Source organism: Ascidia mentula, chromosome 7 (genome assembly GCF_947561715.1).
Source record: "Ascidia mentula chromosome 7, kaAscMent1.1, whole genome shotgun sequence".
In the NCBI taxonomy this organism is placed as follows: domain Eukaryota; kingdom Metazoa; phylum Chordata; class Ascidiacea; order Phlebobranchia; family Ascidiidae; genus Ascidia; species Ascidia mentula.
This window is the reverse complement of record NC_138572.1, coordinates 477,687-499,990: the sequence shown is the minus strand read 5'-3', so window position 1 is coordinate 499,990 and position 22,304 is coordinate 477,687. Positions and strand designations below refer to the sequence as shown.

The 22,304-nt window shown below is 37.1% G+C and overlaps 6 protein-coding genes and 1 non-coding gene across 8 annotated transcripts; 4 read left to right on the top strand and 3 right to left on the bottom strand.

The window, feature by feature from the left end:
* Positions 1 to 1,646: 1,646 nt before the first annotated feature.
* On the top strand, positions 1,647 to 5,181 carry LOC145908161 (E3 ubiquitin-protein ligase RAD18-like). Its single transcript, XM_082995360.1, has 12 exons — positions 1,647 to 1,829; positions 1,896 to 1,977; positions 2,235 to 2,296; positions 2,353 to 2,423; positions 2,649 to 2,706; positions 2,856 to 3,189; positions 3,490 to 3,622; positions 3,684 to 3,797; positions 4,053 to 4,248; positions 4,465 to 4,534; positions 4,592 to 4,687; positions 4,799 to 5,181. Exons 1-12 carry the CDS (start codon positions 1,800 to 1,802, stop codon positions 4,963 to 4,965), a joined length of 1,413 nt encoding a protein of 470 aa, XP_082851486.1. The 5' UTR covers positions 1,647 to 1,799; the 3' UTR covers positions 4,966 to 5,181.
* A 200-nt stretch (positions 5,182 to 5,381) lies between these two features.
* On the bottom strand, positions 5,382 to 6,347 carry LOC145908162 (transmembrane protein 11, mitochondrial-like). Its single transcript, XM_082995361.1, has 2 exons — positions 6,054 to 6,347; positions 5,382 to 5,936 (listed from the first exon to the last, which is right to left on the bottom strand). The coding sequence occupies exons 1-2, from the start codon at positions 6,256 to 6,258 to the stop codon at positions 5,551 to 5,553; spliced, it is 591 nt and encodes a 196-aa protein (XP_082851487.1). The 5' UTR covers positions 6,259 to 6,347; the 3' UTR covers positions 5,382 to 5,550.
* Positions 6,348 to 6,879: 532 nt separating this feature from the next.
* On the top strand, positions 6,880 to 8,932 carry LOC145908452 (ankyrin repeat domain-containing protein 53-like). Its single transcript, XM_082995734.1, has one exon. The coding sequence runs from the start codon at positions 6,967 to 6,969 to the stop codon at positions 8,338 to 8,340; it is 1,374 nt and encodes a 457-aa protein (XP_082851860.1). The 5' UTR covers positions 6,880 to 6,966; the 3' UTR covers positions 8,341 to 8,932.
* Positions 8,933 to 9,049: 117 nt separating this feature from the next.
* Positions 9,050 to 15,346, top strand: LOC145908827 (E3 ubiquitin-protein ligase DCST1-like). The gene is given in 14 exon segments (XM_082996151.1): positions 9,050 to 9,167; positions 9,286 to 9,495; positions 9,930 to 10,105; positions 10,367 to 10,532; positions 11,071 to 11,214; positions 11,356 to 11,480; positions 11,751 to 11,905; positions 12,403 to 12,502; positions 12,556 to 12,651; positions 12,917 to 13,061; positions 13,266 to 13,367; positions 13,855 to 14,111; positions 14,551 to 14,742; positions 15,221 to 15,346. Coding segments are annotated over 14 exon segments (2,112 nt in total).
* A 66-nt stretch (positions 15,347 to 15,412) lies between these two features.
* Positions 15,413 to 18,720, bottom strand: LOC145909297 (heterogeneous nuclear ribonucleoprotein A1-like). The gene is made up of 12 exons (XM_082996688.1): positions 18,655 to 18,720; positions 18,358 to 18,549; positions 18,222 to 18,299; positions 17,904 to 17,991; positions 17,712 to 17,834; positions 17,390 to 17,476; positions 17,290 to 17,328; positions 17,042 to 17,179; positions 16,888 to 16,923; positions 16,579 to 16,713; positions 16,275 to 16,414; positions 15,413 to 15,888 (listed from the first exon to the last, which is right to left on the bottom strand). The coding sequence occupies exons 1-11, from the start codon at positions 18,658 to 18,660 to the stop codon at positions 16,302 to 16,304; spliced, it is 1,035 nt and encodes a 344-aa protein (XP_082852814.1). The 5' UTR covers positions 18,661 to 18,720; the 3' UTR covers positions 15,413 to 15,888; positions 16,275 to 16,301.
* LOC145909819 (small nucleolar RNA SNORD31) lies at positions 17,550 to 17,617 on the bottom strand. Its single transcript, XR_014403184.1, has one exon. It is a non-coding gene; the product is annotated as a small nucleolar RNA SNORD31 (small nucleolar RNA).
* Positions 18,721 to 19,141: 421 nt separating the features above from the next.
* LOC145908177 (chromobox protein homolog 3-like) lies at positions 19,142 to 22,013 on the top strand. 2 transcript variants are annotated; one of them, XM_082995386.1, is made up of 5 exons: positions 19,142 to 19,278; positions 19,715 to 19,860; positions 20,002 to 20,108; positions 20,457 to 20,616; positions 21,427 to 22,013. In XM_082995386.1, exons 1-5 carry the CDS (start codon positions 19,273 to 19,275, stop codon positions 21,551 to 21,553), a joined length of 546 nt encoding a protein of 181 aa, XP_082851512.1. In that variant the 5' UTR covers positions 19,142 to 19,272; the 3' UTR covers positions 21,554 to 22,013. The 2 variants fall into 2 exon arrangements, with proteins under 2 accessions (XP_082851512.1, XP_082851513.1); XM_082995387.1 differs by lacking the exon at positions 19,142 to 19,278 and adding an exon at positions 19,466 to 19,519.
* The last annotated feature ends 291 nt before the right edge of the window (positions 22,014 to 22,304 follow it).

Here is a 22,304-nt window from a genome sequence, read left to right as displayed (position 1 = left end):
CTACTATACTTGCTGATGGACAGGCGCTTAATACTTGCCGAAGGTTAATATAAAACGTGGAACTGCCCACACATTAGTGGTATTATTTTAAGCCTTGCCAAGTCTATATATGGTTATCATATCTGCCGGGTTTCAATCCTAGAGAGCTGATTAATAACAGTTACCAATCATTGAAGTCGTTTTGCAATGACATTACTTAATAACTTGATTTTGCGTGAGAAAAATGATGACTTTTGTACAGACCAGCACGTCGCGAGATTCCCTATTTTGGAAACTTTTAATGTAGCAAAACGTAAAAACTTTTCAAAACCCTCAATTTCTGACATTTCTCGACGAAGATTTCAACACTAAAATCCGATATATGCAAAAGAAAATGCTGACGTACGGTTACCCTATAGCTTGTGCTTCCCGTTGGTTTTATACAGGATGCAAACAACTGTTGAGAAATTGTCAATCTAAAATGTTGCGACAAAATGCTGAACACTGAGTAATTCGCGCAAGGCGGAAACACGCCAGCTTAACATACGTCAAGCTGTCTGGTCCAAGAATTTTCTCATCTGGAGTTGCTTTTCCGCTTGAGGAAACGTTCTGCAACTGAGAGCGGATCTAATTTCTATTGCCCACACATACTGAATTTGGTTTGAACGACAATTACTCCGAAATAATATTGTTGTTGGCTGTAGAAAACTGTTGTGACAAATGTACGCTCAATAGTTTGCATGCATGGCAGCCAAGGTACGCTGTCTTTCTGCAGTTAATTTATTTCACAGATACATCTTTTGGTTACGCTTCGCAAAGTAATAATATTTTGTTCAGATAAAACCAAACGCAGGGCTTATAATGCTTGGGAACGCGTCAAACAATTAATGGAAAAGAATAATTTCCTGTAATCTGAAAGCAATCCAGCAACGCCTTGTCCATTCCAACCACACAACTACACACATACACTGTGGGGGACAGAAGCACAACAACCACATAACTGCGACCTATAGGAGTTTCTTTTTCTTTCCCCGGGGTGCTTGCGACAAAATTTCAAGGAGATCTAGAAGATTACCTCAAGTAACTGCTTTCAATAGGAAACAAAAACTGCGCTTTGATTTGGTTTTCACCATTTTCAGTCTTTCGCGATTTCACTCTGCTTTCATTTGGTCACAAAATAACTAAATGTAAGAACCTTATAGACATTCCCGCGAAGTAAATTCACTTTACAATCTGGCTACAAGCAACTGCTTGGAATGCTTCTACGACAAATCTTTTTCCTGTTTCCTTTGCTTGTCTTCTTTGCATGTTTCCTGTTTGAGAACGTATATTAATCAAAACTTTTTATTTTGAACAGTTTTCCCAGAAAACGATTTTGTAGAGATACGAATACAACTTCAACTCCAGTATTAATCAGAAAACAACACCTTTTTGCGCTTTTTGTCAAGTTTGCTTGCTATAAAATTATGTTTCCTTAATTTATCACCTATGAGGCGTAAATGACATTATATATCCAAAGTAACAAATGCACTAAATATATTTTCTTGGTTATTCAGGAAAAAACTCGACGCTTTTGCGCAACCATGTGATTTTACCAAAAAAATTCCCTAGAGGTAAATTTTTAGGACGCTTTTTTTGTTTAATAATATTGTCATGTGTAAGAACGCTGTTGTAGTGATTATGCTTAACATATATTTTGTATATTTGGTTTTGCGACGGTTTATGTTGCATAGAACATCCGGTTGATTTTAGTGAGAAGAATGACTGGTAATTGCTAACAGTTTAAAATATCCCCATCAAGTTGCAAATGAGCACTTGCCATGAATACCAACATTTTAACCTGTTTAAAGGTATGATGAATGTATTAGGTATAAATGATGTAAGTAGTTTAACACTGTTGCTATATTTTACTTCAGCTGATAGATGAATCACTTTGCTGTCCAATTTGCAAAGAACCGTTTAAAATTCCTGTAGTTATTGTTACATGTTCCCATAACTGTAAGTAGACCAGAATGGTAAGATTGTTATTTCTTTCCAGACTACTAACATATTAATTTGTTTTTAACCAATAGGAAAAGTGACTTTACTTCAATCTGTATGAAATAAATTTGAGAGATTAACACTTAGTTCCAAAATGTGGTGAATTAATGAGAAATGCTTTTTGTTTCTGCATATAACTCTTTAATATACTTTTTTAATAAAACTCTTTAATATTTATTGTAATGATTTAATTACTGCAACACAATTTTTTGCAGTCTGTTCCTTGTGTATTCGTCGATATCTTTCAATCAAGCAGGAATGTCCCATTTGTGGAATTGTAAGTAATTTCTTTTCATCTGCCTCATTTTTATTAATTATGGTTTTTATTGCAAGGACACAACACAAGGCAACTTGTGTCCAAACTGGATTATTGATGGACTTTTGGTCAGGTTTAATGAGCTAAGGTAATGTTAGGAACGTAACTGACAGTTTTGAAAATCTTAAATACAAACAAAATAGCCAATGCAATAGTTAAGAATTCCATGATACAGATGGTTTGATTTTTGTACTACAATCATTTTCAATGTAAGATGCAGGCAAGCTGGTTTGGTATTTTGTTTGTATTTAAGGTAATGTTAATTCTTGTGGTTTGGAAGTGGGACCTGATCTTACCACACATAATGTTGCAGAGATCATGTAAATCAAATCACTTGGAAGGAAAATGAGAAAAGGGACACCCCCATTAATGTAAGTGGTTATTTCATTTTTATTGTCAGGCATTTCTAGTTTATTGATAAGTGAAATTGAAATTATTTGAACCGATTTTTCTCAACAACCATCATTGGACCATAATTTATTTATTTTTTTAACATTAGTTTTCTTTGTCATTATTAAAGGCAAAATCAACACTGCTTACGAAGCAAGTACAGACAGACAGGATCCCTTTGTACCAAGACAACTCAATGACATCCAGCATTGATGTAAACGACAAACAAAACAGTCCAAGCTTACCACAGGCTGATATTACTATTGTGGAAAGCACACCTGAATTTTCACTGGGTTTAAAAGACTTTTACACCCAATCACAAGGATTCAGCTTGGCTGACATTTCCTCCACAAGCAAAGAATTGTTTAATTCTGAGCTCCAAACTAATGACGAAGAACAAACCAGCTTTAAAGCTTCAACTTCAGCTGAAACGAGTGGAGTTGAAAGCCCCAACAGCATTACAGGTAATAAATGATTAAATATATCTGTTTTATTGCTTTGGAACTCTATTCACAAATTTACTCATAATTCTGAGAACAAAAAGCCTGGCCCATATTGCAGAAAACCTAGACATGTCTATTCAACTGATGATGTAATGAGTTTTAAATGTAATACGAGTCAACCTTTTTGTATTCTGAATGTTTCTGTTTTGATTAAAGTCTAAAAAAGCTGTTTAAATTTGCAACACTTCAAATTCAAGTAGTTTTAAGTTTATTCCTGGTGTTCAAAATATTTTTGCATAACATAAAACATTTTGTTCTCAGACACAAAGGCAGACTGTCCCGTTTGTGGACTTCCTGTAGTTTGTACAAAGATGAACTCTCACCTTGACAACTGCTTGGCCCGAGAAGAAAAGAAAAAGTCTCTGAGACAGAACACTCCAAAGCGTCAAAAACTGTAATTATTAGGGTCTTCAAATTACACGTTTATATCAGCATATAAACTGATTTTTCTTCAGTAACAACCCTCCAATCACAAAACTTGCGTACAACCTTCTTTCAACAAAAGTCCTAAGGCAGAAAATGAAGGAAATTGGTCTCGTTACTTCAGGAAATAAACAAGAGCTTGTCAGGTGACAACATCCTTGTGAAATATTTAATAAACAGTTATCGAGAAAAAATATGGGCGGGTTTTCGGTTACAGTAGCTAATTATTGAAATCCTTGAAATTAACCGCACTTTCACACCCCTTAAAACAATGTGCCAAAATGCTGAGGAGTGTTCTGACACCAACCCCCATAGATCTGCCACTGGCAGACTGTAAACTCTCACATGCTGAAAGAGATACTACCTTCAACGTTGTTCTCATGAAACCTCACAAATTACAGAAGACACAAAGAATTTTTGGCCAAGTTTCACTCTGAGCAAGACAAACGCAGGCCGAGGAGATTGGCAATTGTAGTGGAAGAGTTTGAACGCGAGGAGACCGAGAGGAAACTGGCAAGTGATAGAACAACACGAAATACAAGAAAACGAATCCTTTTTGGGCTCGAATCTTCAAATACTGATAAACTGGATGGAGAAGTGTGTTATAAAGCCATTTCTTTTGTGTGAATTTTTGTAAAAGCATAACAGTGTACTGCTAATAGTTGGTTTAAAATTATGTGTAGAAGTTTTGTAAGCAACTATGCATAATGGCAATTTTTTTTTTGTACTGTAAGTATGCTTTGCCTTTTAGAATTTTAATGTTGAAATGGACGTGGTTGCAATCATAATCATTTAGCAACACTTTTTTCTTAGAGTCATATAAAGAAATATTCCAAACAGTTTAAGGAGCTTGAAACGGTTGTTAGAATTAAGCTCAAAGGAGGTTTGTTGTTTGCCAAGTCAATTTTGTGATCACCAAATGTTGATTCTTCTTTACCAGGCCATTGTCAAACCAATATTGAAACTACAGAACAAATTTCATCCACAGACAACAGTGGCGTTCTCCATCTATCATGCGAACCCACAACATCATGTGGTAGCTATAACTTTATTGACCTATCTAAATTGTTAAGTTTGCATCGAAGACAAATAATAAAGACAGCCAAAGGTATCTGTACGACATCTTACACAAAACATTTAATTTTAGAGGAAATTACGGAGCCTGGGTCACCAGAATTGTATGTTGGCTCAACCCCAAGTGAATGTGGCATGCACGTTATTACTCATAATATAAGAAGTGATTTGAATGACGCGCTGGCAAAGGACAGTCAAGCTGATGAAGTCAGGAAGTTCATTGATGCTTCTTTAACATAACAATTAAACCTTTACAATAAAATTTAAATGCCAGGTTTTAAACCCTTTCTCTCATGATTTCATTTGTTTTAGCTGAGCTGTTATTTTTTCAATATTTCAATGGGAGTCGAGTATTATTGTGTCCAATTTCTGGTTGTATTACAAAAAGTATTATCCAGCAATAGAATGCAAATTGTTTCATGCTAACACATGACAAGGATCGACGCTATGTTATCGACATCATTAGGTTCACTGGCATATTATTATTTCAATTTGACATTGTGTGAATGTAGATTTTTCAGGGTATGGATGTTGGTTAAAACATCGGTTGATTAAAAGTACATTAGACTATTTGCCACAAGGGCAGTACTTATTTACATGGAAATAGAGCCAGATTCTTGAAAGAATAAGGCCAACTTTCCTCACCTTCCTGATACTGAAAATCAAAGCAAAAATAAATGGAATGACCTGTTTTTGCATAAAAACATATGCACCACTTAAATCAACACACATGGAGTTAATTTGCTAACAGGACAAAATAAAACTAAGAAAATGGCAATAGTTGCAGGGGGGCTATGTAAGCAGCACAAATTACAGAAAACCTGATCAACTAAACCAAAAGTCATATATTGCTTTGGTCACATATAATCCAGCACAAAATGCCACGCAGTTGTGCAAAGTCTTTCTGTATCGGTCATCTCTTCTTACCAAGACAACTGGAGAAGGATTTGTCAAATTTTGCACATTGAGCTGTGAAAGTTCTCTACTGTCCACGGTAACTTGATACTTGCAACAGGGATCAAATTGCCATGAAATCCCATAAAGTGCTGCACAGCCTAAACTAAGAGCTGCGGTTGGAAGACCGATGTACACACTTGAAGGTGGCGATCCCTCCGGGAGAATTTGTGGAAATATGAAGGCAGAAAGACCAGAAAGGACTGCAGTTTTGTGCAAACAATTCCCAACCCTGATCCATCTGCTGGTTTCCTCACCTGTGAACAAACAATGCAGTTTTTACATTGAAGTAATACAAAATCTAGTTTTACATAAATTTAACCTATAAATGGGTAAAATATATTAAACAACACTGTACAACAGGCCAATCTTACCTAGTTTTGTAGGTTCAATGACAATGTAATCAATGTTTTTCTCTAGGGCACATTCAAGTTCAAATTCAAATCGTTCTTGTGAATTAATTCCATCATAAACCTCACGAATCACTGTAGTTTTGCTTGCAGATGAGTTTTTCACATTTTCTTGGCTGCTCATAACGTAGTCGTCTTGAAGCAATAATCCATACAAAACGTTAGTCATAATATTTAGTTCCGCTCAGTGTTAAAGCATGGTGGCAAGTAAACCGGTCTTCACTGGCAAGATATTTACAAAAACACATTTATACATAAGATTCTACAGCACAAAAATAGAAATATAACATTAACTTTCCAAAATTGCATTAAGAAAACAACACAGAAACCCAATCTAAAGCTCAAATTTAAAATATAAACAAGCTTTTATCGATCGCGGCTTCTTCAATCGAAGGTGAACTTGTGACAAAATGTTCTCAATTTAAAAGAACCGGTAGAAATACTATTTTGTTGTTGAAAAACAAACGGGCATTACAACATTTCAGTTAATAATTTCATTTTTTTGCATCATAAAATAAGGAAAAAGAATATGCATATTTGTTTTATATTATTGTACCACCAATGTTGACATTGGTAATTCCTATTCAATGTATAAAGTTGCGTTCGAAAGTGCCGAGAACGATACTAGTTAAATAATATACAGCTAATAATCGTACATGTGGCTTAAACAGATCATTTCTACGCCTAACGCATTTTTTCAATGGTCTGTTTTTACCTTTTTCAAAAAAGAATATGCTGCCACAAGGTGGTGATAAAGTTAAAGGCTTCCCCTCACCATGGTTTCGTAAAAAGAAATTGGAGCGAAAAAATTCCTAAATGCGCGAAGTCACAGAATGTAAAACTCTTTTTTCAGTTAATGATGAAATGATTGCAAAAGATGAGTACTGATATATTTGTTGCTGCTAAAATAGGAGATACTGAATGGCTCGTCCAAAGCATAAGTAGCCCAAGTCATGCTTCCCGTTATGACAAAACGGGTTATTCGGCTATTCATTGGGCTGCATTACACGGTAGAATTAATTGCCTTAAAATTCTGGTAGAGAAATACCAGGTCAGCGTAAATCTTCCGACCTTGAATGGCTGGTACGCTCTGCACTTATGCATCAACAAAGAAAACCGTGACAAATCTTTTCAATGTGTTAAATATCTAGTAAGTTGTGGGGCTGACGTCACAGCCTTGACAAAAGAGGAAAGCATCTCTGTGCTTCATCAGGCCGCCAGCGCCGGGCTTTTGGACACTCTTAATTTCTTGCTTGATCACAATGCACCTTTGTATGTGTGCAATTCTGATGGACACACAGCTTATGACACAGCAAAGTTGTGGGGCAACAGGCAATGTGCAAGGTTCATACTGGATGCCATTTGGAAGCAAGACAAGATCAATGAAGGGAATGAAGAAAAAAAACTGAGGCTTCTACGAAAGCGTGTTTGTGAACTGCAGAAGACAGCGGTTCACCAACTTCAAAACGAGAGGGATTTCTTCAGCGACATTACTTTCAGTAACTGGATGGAGGATAAGGGATATTTTGATTATCCTATCACAAGCATGAATATGGGCAGTGGATATGATGGCTTGTATAAAAGATTAGATGCCAATGGAACTATTGATGACTGTGCAAAGAAGATGGATAGGCTCTCCAAGCAGTTCAGTGTTGCAAAAAAGCGCCAAAAAGACAAACGAGCATCAATTTACCCAGTCAAGGCTAAACTTGAAGGGCATCACTACAGGTCCTTTTCTAAGGGCAGAAATGAGTTTCCTGGACATGCAGGCAAAGAACCTTTAATAAGCGACAAACTGCCAAGCAGAAAGATGTGGAATTACAGCACTAATCTCAATACACACCCAAGTACCAATATAAAACAACCCGTGTCTCAATCTCTTGGCATAGATCCAGATGAAGAACAATACAAACTTTTACCTCTAGATGCAAATTTACCTGTGAGAGTGGAGAAAACCAGTATAGGCTTACCCACTGTGAAACTAATGTTGCCTGGAGGTGAAGTGCAGTCTAATGCAGTTGAAATTCCACGTTTGCCTCCTTCAACAGTTTGGAAGGCATTATCCAGAGGTGATCAGGACAGATTTCAAGCTGCTTATTGCTCGAAACCTGCCCACATTGCAGATGTTCACCACAAACGAAAAGCAAAGCAACCTCCATTTGAAGAAATTGGTCATCACTTGGCTGTGATATTAGACAAGCCAGTTAGAGGAAACTGTTCAACATCATCTGAGCTGTTATCTAGCAATTGAAAGGACTATTTTTTATAGCAGTGTTGTGCATGCAGTTTATCTTTTCCCCATTCTTTAACAGTTTTTATACACAATAAGTTAAAATTTTATTTTGTTACCTACATGATAATATTTGTCTTGCCAAAAACACAACCTAATTTAAAAAAGTTTCTGTGCAGTGCTGAAGTTCAAACAATTTACTCATATCCTAAAGTGTGTAATTTTAAGTTTTAATTTTAGCATGAGTAGTAATATCAAGTATAGTTTTTCTCTTGATTTCAATTTCATATGTAGTATATCCACGTCATAGATAAAAATGACCAACCATGGCTACAAATGTATTCCGTTAGAATGAAGTTCATTCTAAACCAGAGTAAAATATTTTTTGGGGTGTAAGGTTTCAAAATATTTGTATGATTATCTAAAATTGTTTGCATTTTAGTAAATACGTTAATCGCAGACGTGATTTTGACTTTTCCTTTTGCTAAAAAACAATCCGCACCAGTGCAGCGTTTCGGCGGGAATTTTGTGCCAAAGTCGATGCAATGTTTGAAAATCAATGGTCAATGCAACGAAAAGGCCGAACTGAAAAAAGTCGGAAAGTTGTATTGAATGCCGCGAAATAAACTAAAACTAGTGTTTTGTGTTCTTTCTTCTTGAACTATTGGCCTTGTTGCAAAACAAAGAGCTTGAACAATTCCTTTTGACAAAGACACAGAGATTGGTTATCATGGACAAAAGAGAGCGTAATGACAACATTTTTTCCAAATTTATCAGAAGTGAACCAACTGAGTATTTCGGAATTAAGTTTTTGTTGGGTGCTGTGTTTGGAGTTTTCGTTGGACATGGTAAGTCAAATATACTCGTTGTTTTTTGGTGCAAATAGATCAAAATGCGGATTGTTGTGCTGAAATTACTTCAAAACAATAATTTATAAGTTTAAACAGCCAATCAATGAATTTTCAGGCTACTACCAGTTTACATTTTCGGGCGTCTTCAAAGAGAATGAATTTCGCATAGCGCAAGTGCTCTACTGGTCTGTAGTTGTTTTAACTGGACTTGGATGCTCCATTTCTGTACAATGCAGATGTGTTGCAGTGTTGTGCCTTCCAACCATGCTGGGAAAGACTGGCAGGAGCGTACTTCATGCCTTGGTTGCCACCTGGATTTTAGCCGGTATAGTATTATATGAACTCAGTGTTATTGTACTGTATCAATTCTGCCATGCAAAAGTAACATTATACCAACTAACAGGATGTTTTATGAGCGTTGACCAGATTGGAAAGTTCGTAATTTGCGCGGAGGATTTTTTTCAGCCTGCGTTAATTGCGCGGATAACTAGAAGGGTTTTTTGCGTTGATGTTGCGTTCGTAGTCGCGGAAATCAAAATAGCTCCTGTGGTGGAATCGTTTTATTTGATAATGACTACTATGAAACTACAACATTTGTAAAAAATCACTTTCGTGAAAGCTCTCACAAGGCCTGTTATCGTATGCGAAATTTCGTGTGTAGAATGTGTTACGCGTTAACATAACGCCAACACAGGTTAGTTATTATGTCTTTGCTATAAATACACAAGTGTGTAGTGGAGCTCGTTGTAAAACCTTTAGGTCCGATCTCCAATATCATGCACCACAGTGGCGAGGTCATTCATAGCATGACGTGCATAGCAAAAATGCAAAGCCGCCAGATGTCGCAACTGATGAACATCTTACATGCTCCAGTAACCGCAGGTCTTTCCCAACTTGTGGTGGGTATGACAGTATAATTTGCACGAATAATCTTGGTTAGCTTTACATGTTATTGGACATATAATGCGACAGTGGATTTGCCCGAACTATAGTTGCTATGGAACTGCCAAAACTTTAATTATTGTTCTATACGATATTCTAGAGTCTGTAATATTAAATATCCCAAGACATGAGTTAAATAAGGAACACTAATAGCAAATTTACTCATCATTCTGAGAATAAAGTCAATTTTTTCGTCGTTCGATATGACACCGATTTATTGTTAGTAATTTTAAAGTGATGCTGTTTCATCACAGGATGACGCAGGTGCGTTAAACGAAACAGAGAAGATGCTGGTGATGAACATGGATGAGATGAAACATGAGTTATGGAACAACGAGCTTCAACGTGACTCGGATTCATTCCAATCCGACGGAGACATCGCTGGTAAATTGAGAACAGACGCCGTGAGACGATGTACAGGTGAGCATAAAAATTATTCGAAGTTAAAGCAACAGATACACCTAATAGTTCTCATCAGTGCAGCTATGGTGTGACTTTCAACGACCTTGTCAGCTAAATAGCCGACAAGTCTTCCTTTGTGAAAGTTTTAGCAAAGTTCATGAAACTAAAATATTACCATAGTATAGCGCTTGTTCTGAATCAGTTGCGTGATAAGAGCTATACAGCACTGCTATTGGTTTCATATATGGTCGCACGTACTTCTTTTGTGATAACCCGTTGCAAGTATTTAAGTAAAGTTACCACGTTTTGTTTCCCAGCATAAACCTCTTTCAAATAATCCAGTTTTAGCAAGTTATATTATGGATGGTTTGTTTGGTGCTTCAGCTTATCCTGATGGACCGGATTAAGAAAAGCCCAAGGACTTTGATCTGTCGTCGTCAAATTTAACTCGTTACCTTATAACAGCGCATGAAGGATGTATCTGTATGTTGCCCCACGCGCTTATGTTGCTTACTTGCTTATTCTCACCCTCTCTGTACCGATCTTACATCCGCAGGTGTATTCGAGTTTGGAGTAGCAGAATGTGTGAGGCTTTTCCGCCAGAAGGAACAAGACTGCAGAGAAACCATTGGAATACCGATATTGAGGGACATTTTATGCTTTGTGATGAAAGCGACGTTTCTTTGTGACGTAGTTGGCTGTAAGTTTGTGATGACGTAAGATTGACTGTCTTTAAACCTCGTTTAAGTTCTTCTCGTATAACGTTTGTTCAAATCTTGGATTTTTTTATGTTTTTAACTCACTTGCTATGGAAGTTTCAATTTTCCCTGACTTTCCACAGACTTCGACTCCATGTGTCGGGGAGTCCCCCATGTTGACGGTCAGTCAGTGAACCGGAACTACAGCGACATGAACCGAATCAACCAACAGTTGGGGGAAGAATTTCAACTTCGCATGAAATGGAAGGTATTGCAGTAATAAACACTGGATCTTCTGGCACCAAGATACCCTGGCAGGATGTCGATTATGTAGAATAGCGCAAGTAGTATTTCTATGTAAGCTCGAAGACACGATTACAGAGACAGCTCATGTTTTGTTTATTCAGAAAAATACTTTTTAATAGAAGGTTTATATACTTTTAAAACCATTACTGTTGAAATCGCGACTGTATAGTGATTACCTGTCGCCATGGCAACAGTATATGAAATCATACAGTGACGCATTGCTTTCCTTCAGATTCCACATCGTGACGAAACAACGGGGATTGTGACGGTTGAAGAAATCGTAGAACGTCTCGAATCGGAATACGAACAAAAAAAGAGAATATTCGATTTTTCAACTTCTTTGATAAAAAAATTCGTGGCCATCTCATTCGTTTTCGTGCTTGCAGCGTAAGTAATATTTTGTGTAGGGCTTGTGCTACTCTATTGACAATGGTTAACAAACCGTTAAATTCAGGGCACTTTAAAGAGAAAAATGTGACGGTGCGTTGACCTTTTTAATAGAGGACCTTATATTTACGATAGAAATCAATAGATTTTGAAGCAACCAATGGTGCCCATGGCCCACTTTTGCTATTTATGGCCCCTTCTGGACTGGTATAGGTCCGTACCGACTGCACCCTCCACTCGTGGGGCCTGGATTTATTCTGATATAATTTGTAGAGAGTAATATACTGTTGTGTTTTTTTTTGCGTTAAGTACTCAACTGTTTCGTTTCTTTTTCACCTGTGGCAGAAACTGATGATGGCTTTTAGGCGAAATCTCTACATTAACCAACTGAGCGGTCTGCTATGGATCGCTGTATAGGAATTACAAATAGGATAGATATCCTGTTTACATACTGCCAAGCTGAACTAACACTCCACAACAAATACTACTGTACTCAGAGCTTCGTCGTACAACCGGAAATATCTAACAGACATCAGATTCGACAACCTTTATGTGACGTCATACTTTAGACGCAAAGATATGGAAAGAAAGATGAAGGTTAGAAAAGTTTGGTTTGATTTTAGGAGGCGTCACTTTATTGAAATGTGCAGGGGAGGCGGAGTCTACTCCCGCTCACTAAACTGGAGAAGAAAAATGTTATTTTTCCTTGCATGCTGAAACTTACTCAAGCTGAGAAGAAATCCGTGGTAAGTTAAATAATATGGAGAAAGAAACCAATACACATTATGCAGGTTGTCTTGTTCATAAAGCAGGAGTTTATCAACCTACGGTCGGCTCGTAGCCTTCTTATTTGCAGTAAATATATAACTTGCCCAAAGTGCTATTTCGTTGTAGCAAAAATTAGGAAGATAATCTGACTAACAATCCCCCTATTTGCAAGGTTTCACACTAAACAGTGACAAAAAAGAAAACGGTTTATAATCGTTGGATTAAATTAAATATTGCTCTAAGGTTTTTAAAGTTCTGAAGATACTCGGTAACATTCTCTTCACCATTCTCTTGCTACTCTTCGACCACGTGATCTTCACAGTCCTGGATTTGGTTCGAATACATGGCAAGGTTGATACGAGCGTCAGTGCCAGGCACAAACTACAGGGTGGGTGTGATTTCCTTTAAACGAAGCAATTTTTATTACCACTCACAATAATATTATAATTTAGGTGGTTCATCGAACTGTTAGCAAAGTCCCTTCAAAGATGTGAAACTTTGAATATTCCAGTATTTTTCAGTGAAAATTTTTATATTGTGCTCTTGTTACTCAGGACATTAACGTTTGGCAGAAATGTTGTTTTTACTGCAGTGAACATTGAAGGAAATAAAACAGTCGCTGTGCTTCTCCAAAGATTGTTTCTTCCGTTCAAAGATAACGACCACATACTGGAAAGCAAAACAACAAACTTAGGTAAGAAACAGACAAGCATTCAACGTTACTTATTTAAAGTTAGTTTGTTTGCCACCTTGACATCTGTGTAAGTGGATATTTCTTACATTGATAAAACAGGATTTATATTTTTTGTGATTCAAGCAGTTCTCTGGCAATGCAGCCTACTTCGATAGCTTGTATCTAAAAATAAACTGTATAGTGTTGCTTGTCAAACACTGACCTGATAACCAGTGCTAAAAGTAAACAGGAATGATAAAAAATTTCTTGTCGGTCCGTCGTTTCACTTAGAATTTAACGGCTGGTGTGTCTTAAATAGTTGCAAGGAAGTTATATCAGTAAATTTATTCGCATTTTTAAACTATGAACGAAAATACAACGATTTAATTTTTCCTCTTAATCCAATCGTGCCGTTAAGTCGTTCATTTACTTTTCACCCTGCTGATAAAACTCTTTCCTGACCTGATAACTTATAGTTAAGTTAAACCTTCCTTCCATTCATCCCCAGCCTGTCTTCCCCGTTCACGCAAACTGCCCGACTCCGATATTGCTTGGATCATTTCCCTTTACGTCATCCTGCTCTTCACCGTCCTATTGGACGCCTACGCCCTGCGACTGCGTCACGTGATCGCCTCATTGGCCTATCGGCGTCGAGAAAAAAGTCGGATCGTCATGCTGTATGGCGACCTCATGCGGCGGAGAAAGAACTCCCTCATGCATGTGAGGTTGGCGGTGCGAAAGTTGGCAGGGAATTACAGACTGCGGGTAAATTTAATATAGACTGCAGAGAAAGGAGCGGTTGTGAGTTTTTTTACCAACCCGTAAAGTGAAGCCTGAAAAGGGGTCGGGAATCTTTCCCCAAAACAGTTGACCAAAGTTAGAGTGGGATTTCAGTGGCTTATCGAGATTTTAGTTTCATCCACTAACCATAGCGTAATCTCCTCAATTTGTATTTCGCACTTAAAAAATAGCACTTAGAGCGCTAAACACAACCGAAATAGCACTAAACAATAGCACGTATCATACAGCTGCTAATTTATTTGTGAAAAAAAAAACAGTTTGTAAAGAGGCTGCGATCTAGGTGGTTTTCGTGGAGGCCCCTGGTTCTAATTAGTGTTGTTTTTTTTTTTAATGTTTTCGTTAATGTGTTATTGATTAAGGTCAAAACCAACCGAGTTTTAACTCAAGGCTGTCACGTTTGCAGCAAAAATATTCATTTCTTGAGGCTTTGCAATTCAAGCTCCCTTTTCTCCAACCTTGTTTACGTGTGATTGGAGTTGGGAGAGTAAGATGTTTGATCTGCGAGGAGAAAGAAACAGAGAAACGGCCACTTGTTAGTTGCGAGGAAACGAAATGTCGGATCAATTATTGTTCGGTTTGCTGGGAAGAAGTTGGGGTAAGAGCGGTGTGCGAAATGTCGGGAAAAACATTTTTTTTTTCTATCTTGTCCTGTTGAAGGCCGATTGAATAACAACTGAAACGTTGATGAAATAAGTAGCTTCTGGTCCTAAATGCTTGTAAATTGACTGGGCATTATGCCTGTCATGTTGTTTCCTGTAATTGTTTATGTTAAATTAAAGCTTTGATTGCCTCAACTGTGGCGTTTAACCGCATTTTTACTGTTGGCCCCTTGACCTGATTAACCTACTTCGTAAATCTCGCCCGAACGTCAAACGATTATCCAGTAATCTATCAGTGTTGTCAACTTTACGACAGCGATTTTATATGGGATATATATCCAAATATACTTGCGTCTTTTAACATTGCCTATTTCAAGAAATTGTACCGTTCATGAGGGCGCCACAGGGTATATGTATTTATGTGGAAGTTAGAAAACGTAATCCTATATTGGTTTAATCCGGTTACTTACGCAGGGGTGTTGCTGGGCTTGCAAGCATTACGAACCAACATCAGCTGAACAAGCCGAGATGTTAGAAGGATACGAAAGCACGACATCTAGCGGAGATGAATATTTTAATTCGGAAATCTCGGATAACTAAATTGTCAAGTAAACCTGTCGAATAACTGGCGATGTTTGCTGGCATTAAATATACTCCACACAGAAATCACTTTAAGAAACATTTAATGAGAAGAATTACGAAGGAAAAAACGCATAGATCACAATTGAAATAATAAGAGATGTTTGTCAATATGAATACTAACGGCCATGTAGTCGCCATACAGACAAAGACACTGTTTTGAGGCAGCAATTTTATGACACACAAGTGCCTTGGCATCATAGGAGATTAGGGGGGATACAGATATTAAAAAACGTCATTGCAGCCAAATCTTAGTCACCCAATCGGACACTACAACGATTACGTATCTAGTTCCTATGTAGAATTTTCATCATGGTTGGTCGTCCTATTCATTCTAATCATATGCAGTTGATCCTATTCTGATTCCAGAACTGAATGACTAGAGTTCTTAGATGCTAGAAGGTTGGTGAGGAGGGCCTAATCTTTCTATGGTTGAGATTGCGGCCCTAGTGCCTATGTATTATGGCACCTATTGTTTCTATGTCTTCTGGGCCCTAACCTACCTGCAAAGACAAGAGTTTATGCTATCAGCTAAATTTATAATGACAACACCTAGGACTTCAGTCACCCAAGTATCTTAGTGGTTATCTAGGAACATTCATGTGGTAATAATTTAAACAAAATTGTTGCTGTTGTAATTGGTGCAGTATTCAAAATCATAACTTTGTTTCTCAGTCCCCGTGTATCCAAACCCATAATATACTAAAGTCAAACAATTACTATTTTATATATATTGCAGCACAATGAACCACATAAAGATTGTCACAGTGTTAATACTTACCATGTTCGAACAGTTGGGATTAACTCACCCAAAATTTTCTTTGCCCTTTTACGATCAGCATGACATCAGCACAAACCACATCATCAATTTTATTCGTAAAGAACTTACCGTTGATACCAAGGCCTTGTTCACTCTTCAGTACCTCTGGTTCTGGTTGTAACTTCCCCCACCGTAACCACCATATCCCCCATAACCGCTGTTATAGTTACCACCACCACCGCCGCCGCCTCCTCCGGATCCATAACCACCTAAAAATATGGAATACAAAGTATTGACCTCCTCATTCTGTTTGGTAACTTTTGGTGCTCATTTAAATTAATTTTTAGCACTTTATAATCTGCCAAGAGATATATATTAAGCATAGAGCATTGCAGTTGTAGCAGTATGAACACAAGTTAAAACTATTTGTCACCTCCATATGGCCCTGACGATCTCTGTCCATATTGACCCTTCATTGGTCCGTAGTTGGATGCATTGCTACCATAACCACCTCCATAGCCATCATCATATTCATTGTATCCACCTTGGTCATATCCTTGGCTGTATCCTGAACACACACAATGGTTTAGGCATCTTTTTACTAAACACGTTGGTGAAGATTTAACTTGATATATCCTGGTATCAGCAAAGACCGTCAACATTAGTTTCAGACTGGGGCGGTAAAAAATCATCATGTAACAGGATAACAACCACAAACTGCTTAAACTACTGCAAGACTTACCACCATATCCACTGTTGTCCCCATAATCATCATAGCCTGAAACAAATCAAAACATTAAACCTTAACTAAGATCAACGGAACAAACAAAACATTTTGTTAAAGATTATCTCCTAGAAAAGATTAGACTATTCTAAGTTACACAGTTTGTACAGACCTTGGTTATTTCCATAACCATGGTAGTTGCCAAAGCCACCATCATCATAGTAACCACCGCCGCCACCACCTCCTTGATTATAACCACCACGACTTCCCCCTCGGCCACGTCCACCGCCGCCGCCGCCTCTACTACGACCTTTAAAACAAAACTTTTTTTATCAGTTGTTGTCTAAAGAGTACAAACAAGCCAAGAAACCAACAAATGTTGTTTAGGTTGTGGTTAATCGATTGTTAACAGACGTTTACCTCCACCTCCATAATGTCTTGATTGCTGTCTTTCCTCCACTGTACAAATGTAAATGTAAGAAGATTTTAAAATTTAACAAAACTCACAAGATTGGCTTACATTGTTGCTTTGCTTTTTCCATTTCCACCTTTGATAAAGCTTTTTTAACTTCACACCTCATCCCCTCAATGGTGTGATGTCTTTTGGCTACGAGTACAAGTCAATCTTGGTCACAATGAATATATTATATGAGAAACAAAATTTTAGTGAACATTTGTTTAGTTTCTCAGGTTTGACCAATCAACACAAATATTCAGACTGGGGCGGTAAAAAGTCATCACTGAAACCACAATAAGATGTCACTGCCATAATTTTTAATATGGACTATATACCACGCTACAAAACCAGGATTTTGGAGCTAGTAAAACCACTTGTTTCTCACCAACAAGTTTGTCAACGGTATCAAAATCACTGAAGGTGATGAAACCAAATCCTCTTGGCTTTTGTGTGTCACGACTCAAAGGAAGTTCCACACTTTCTATTGTGCCATGCTCCTCAAAGTATGCTGAAAATAAATTAAAATTGGCATGTTTTAATGGAGGTTAAGTGTGTGTCACAATGTATGCTTCCACACCTTTTAGCATATCTTCCGTGCAGTGTTCTTTAATTCCACCAACGAAGACTCTTTTCACTTGGACATGTGCACCAGGTTTTGAAGATTCCTGAAGAGATGATATGGTTTTACAAAAGTTCCACATTGGAAAGTCTATATCCCCCCACACACTTTACAGCTAAATTTACTGTCATTTAACACTACAATGTATTTTATAATTTATGAAAAATGTTCACTGGTTCACGCAATCAACATCACCCCTAAAAAAAACATAAATTATAAACTTTCCAATCCAGCAAAAATATTTAATAAGATACTGTTTAGTGCAAATTAACACACCTCTCTTGACACAGCACGTTTGGCATCAACTTGTTTGCCATCAATTGTGTGTGGTCGTTCCGACATGCAAGCATCAGCCTAAAATGGAAGTTTATAATTACAGAAAAGTTTTTTGTTTTAAATATATATCCTTCACCTCTTCTTCTGTTGCAAATGTCACAAACCCAAAGCCCTTAGAATGACCTTTGCTTGGATCCTTTATTACAACACAATCAGTTATGGTTCCATATTTTTGAAAATAATCAGTCATTGATTCATCTGTGGTGTCCAACGATAGACCACCCACAAATAATTTTCTGGACTGTTCTTCCTCTTTTCCATTTCGGAACTACATTCAAAAGAAATCATCCTCATAATTACTAAACAGCACACAAATGTTTAGAAAGTATCAACAACTGTGCAACTTTAAATAGGTCTACAACGAAAAACTTACCGGCATTTTGCTGCAGCCTGTTCACCTTGCCTCTGTGAAAGAACCAAGATGGCGCCCCAGGAAAACTGAAAGGCGTGCGTATAAGTTTCACACAGATTCGATCACACGTTTCTCGTTGTTGATGTTGTTTTTTGTTTCCATTTTTGCGTTAATTCTATGCTGAATAAGTGAAAATAATTGTAAATTTAATGTTTTCAAAACCACACAATATGTTGGCACGATTATTCGACTACAGTGCGATGTAAATAAATGACCCTGGAGTTCTTGTGATGCGAAGTTCAGTTTTCACTTGGGGTTAGTACAGTATCGATCAATGATATGCAATTACGCAGTTTGTATACGGTATCTAGTAATGACGTGAAAATAGTTAAGAAGCATAATTGTAAGAGGACATGCAAATTTACAAAGCTGTTCTTTAAATTGCCGCGAAGACGCAAACAAACGTGCAGCGCTTTTGGGGTCCCGGATGAAAAAATGGGCGCGAAATAAACTCCTCCGCTTCTTTCTTTTAAAAAGGGTCAAAGGTTATTTGCCTTTCACGTTTTTTGGAACAAAATTTACTTTCTTCTTGTTTCTGCTTTATAGAAGATCTGTCAGCACAGTTTGCATTTATTTGCTATGCAGGTAAATTTGGCTTACTCGTACAGAAAAATTGCAGGGTTGTTGTCAAATATTTACTTAAGTTCACACAGTAAAACTCACAAAAGCATCTGTATTATTTTTTTCTGCTTGTGTGTCTATAATTGTGAAAAGCTGTACACTGTTATAAACTTTTCAATCATGCTTAGAATAGTTATTTTCTGTATTCAAGGTCTTTTCTCATTAGATTTTATAAACTGTGCTTGTGTGTTTTACTTTTAACCTGGTAAGTCTGTTTGTGTATGTGTCATTGATTGCATTGTTTTCATCAATTAAAGGTTGTTGCAAGGTAAAATTAGGGTTTGTTTATGTCTAAACATTGCTTATTAAACAGCCACTCATGCTTGTTTGTTTTATTAGTACAAGTAAACATGTATATGTAGTATTGACTTTATAAATTGATGTTTATTTACAAATTCAGAATATCATGGGAAAAAAGAAAGATTCGGAACCTGAAGTTGAAAACGAAATGGACGGAGAAGATGAATATGAAGTCGAAAAAGTGGTCGACAAGAAACTTGTGAAGGGAAAAGTACAATACCTTATTAAATGGAAAGGCTTTTCAGAGTAAGTTTCTGACTTTTAGATTGGAATCCTTCCACTTATCTGTAACTGTGCAAATATTAACTAGCTTGTCATGATGTTTTTTAAAAAATGCCATTTACCATTTGTTTACGTTATTTTTAAAATGCCGAAATGTCTCCACAGTTCAGACAACACATGGGAACCTGATGAAAATCTGGACTGTCCTGACTTAATAGCAGATTTTGAAAACAGAGCAGTGAAAGACAAGAAACCCAAAGAAGGTGTCAAAGGTATATATGGTGTATTCATCTGGAAATTAAACGCTGGTGTTAATTGGCTTAGACCAGGGGCCACCAAACTTTTTATATAAAAGGCCGTATATATGTGAGTAGTGACGATTGGGGGCCAGATAACCATCAATATTATACTAACATTGTTGTTTTGTAAATGGTTACTTAATAGATAACAAAAGTGCCTAACATGTAGTGATTTACAAAATAAAACCAAGATTTATCTGACAGTGGGGATTGAGCCGTAAGCAGTAGTTTGGTGCCCCTTGTTTTTGACAATTCATACAACCTTAATTTGTTTGAATAAAGTTTTTGTATTGAATATAACAAAAGTATTTTTACCAATAGTTGACGACAAGAAGAGAAAGCTGACTGAAAAGTCAGAGTCTGCTAAAAAGAGCCGCATATCAGAAGAATTGAGACCCCGTGGATTTGCAAGGGGACTTAAACCTGAAAAAATCATTGGAGCAACAGACTCTGGTGGTCAACTAACTTTCCTAATGAAATGGTATGTGTAAATGTATATTAATTGTACTCAAAACAAACTGGCTTTTATCCTTGGACATTTTGCTTTGAAGTGATGTCCAACCCTGGGGACAGCCTCCTGATTTTTCACATGTCAAAAAAATTTGATGCCAAAAAAACAAACAAAATGTTTGCGTTATCAGTTATAAAGTTTGTGAATGAAATTTTGGCCCAGCAATGCATTTTGGTTAGAAACCACTGTTTTAAACAATTAAAGTCCTATCATAATAACTCGCTGGTATCTGGTCAGGACAATGCTTAATTTGGGGCTAGATTCTGTCACAATTAACGACCAATCTTACCTTTTTTGTATGTTTGTGTAGTTACAAAAATACTGCCATTATTTTTGCAGAGATGTAAACAAAATAAGTTTGTTATAAAAAAGTTATGTTTAACCAATTGGTATTTGTTTTTTAAATTAAAATGCCATACATACCCAGAATATTGATGCCAGAAAAAAACAGTGTGGCAAGTTTAGACTTGGGCACATGGAAGCAAACAGGAAATTACTCTATCCTAGGAAATGACCAGCTATGTTTCAGTTGACCAATTACCAAATAAATGCTGGTAAACTGCAATTGAGTAATATTGTATGCACATGTGCAATGAACATTTGTTGAACCTTATTTTCTGTGGGACAAAAATTTTCTATTTATTGTTAAACTATATTGTGAACTTGCCTCAGTATCATTGGTCTATTTGCAACATATGTACTGTTTTGTTTGTGCTGCAGTTAATGTATGTCGACTTTTGCATCCAGTTCCTTGAATATTATGTCTGTCATTGTTTATAGGGAAGGAAGTGATGAAGCGGACCTTGTGGCATCAGAGGAAGCCAATGTAAAGTGCCCTCAAGTGGTGATAAAGTTTTACGAAGAGCGACTAACATGGCACCAGAGTTCGCCCGATGAACAAAGTTGAACATATTCTTCACCACCGTTGAAATATTCCTCAAAAGAAAGAGACATCAGTCAGTGGGTTGATGTCCACTAGATGTTTTCTCACAGAAACACTCACTCACATTTTATGACTGCCTTACTTGTTTTTATCGTACCAACAACATGAATCTGCTGCAAACAGACTGCCACAAATAGCAGGAGGCTGCCACCCCACTGGTTGCTAGTAATTTGTATATTTTTACTGTCACTTTTTAGACATGGTACATATCACAATTCACCGAAGGGCAATTACCTTATGTTATATATATGTACCTACAAAGCTGGATCAGTATAGTCAAATGTTATGGAATAAACCTTGTGAATGCCTGCCATGTGCCTAAAATTGTGCAGTGGAATTACTGTCCACCCCCTTTAAAAGTAGCACTGAAATTTGGTTGCGATTGAGGTTTCTGTACATTTGTGAATAAATCTTTCTTATTTCACCCATGTTGTTTTGGCTGCAATTTATGGGAAAAACAAAGTAATCACATATTAATGGTTCAATTGCTTGTAAAAACAAAAATTATGTGCTGTAATTTTTGCATTTCGCCAGCCAATGGCCATGAAATCTGCCTTGGGGATAAATGTTTAAACAGTGCGCAAATATTAAGGATATTTAGGTAGTGCACAATGTTCCATCTTAAAGTTGCTGATGGCTGTGCTCGAATACCTGGGGCGCCGCGACGCACTGACCAACAAAGGTATTGGTTCTGTAGTTATTGCAAAACGGCGGG

Excerpts from the sequence above, each read along its gene's own strand:
- LOC145908161 (XM_082995360.1), top strand. The coding sequence starts at position 1,800 with ATGAATACCAACATTTTAACCTGTTTAAAG. Across the intron at positions 1,830-1,895 it reads ACATTTTAACCTGTTTAAAG|CTGATAGATGAATCACTTTG; the intron begins GTATGATGAATG and ends ATTTTACTTCAG. Across the intron at positions 4,249-4,464 it reads CTGATAAACTGGATGGAGAA|AGTCATATAAAGAAATATTC; the intron begins GTGTGTTATAAA and ends CTTTTTTCTTAG.
- LOC145908162 (XM_082995361.1), bottom strand. The coding sequence starts at position 6,258 with ATGACTAACGTTTTGTATGGATTATTGCTTCAAGACGACTACGTTATG. Across the intron at positions 5,937-6,053 it reads CATTGAACCTACAAAACTAG|GTGAGGAAACCAGCAGATGG; the intron begins GTAAGATTGGCC and ends GTTTGTTCACAG.
- LOC145908452 (XM_082995734.1), top strand. The coding sequence starts at position 6,967 with ATGAGTACTGATATATTTGTTGCTGCTAAAATAGGAGATACTGAATGG.
- LOC145909297 (XM_082996688.1), bottom strand. Across the intron at positions 17,835-17,903 it reads CACGGAAGATATGCTAAAAG|CATACTTTGAGGAGCATGGC; the intron begins GTGTGGAAGCAT and ends ATTTATTTTCAG. Across the intron at positions 16,415-16,578 it reads ATCGTCAGGGCCATATGGAG|GTGGTTATGGATCCGGAGGA; the intron begins GTGACAAATAGT and ends CCATATTTTTAG.
- LOC145908177 (XM_082995386.1), top strand. Across the intron at positions 19,861-20,001 it reads AAATGGAAAGGCTTTTCAGA|TTCAGACAACACATGGGAAC; the intron begins GTAAGTTTCTGA and ends ATGTCTCCACAG. Across the intron at positions 20,109-20,456 it reads ACCCAAAGAAGGTGTCAAAG|TTGACGACAAGAAGAGAAAG; the intron begins GTATATATGGTG and ends TTTTACCAATAG.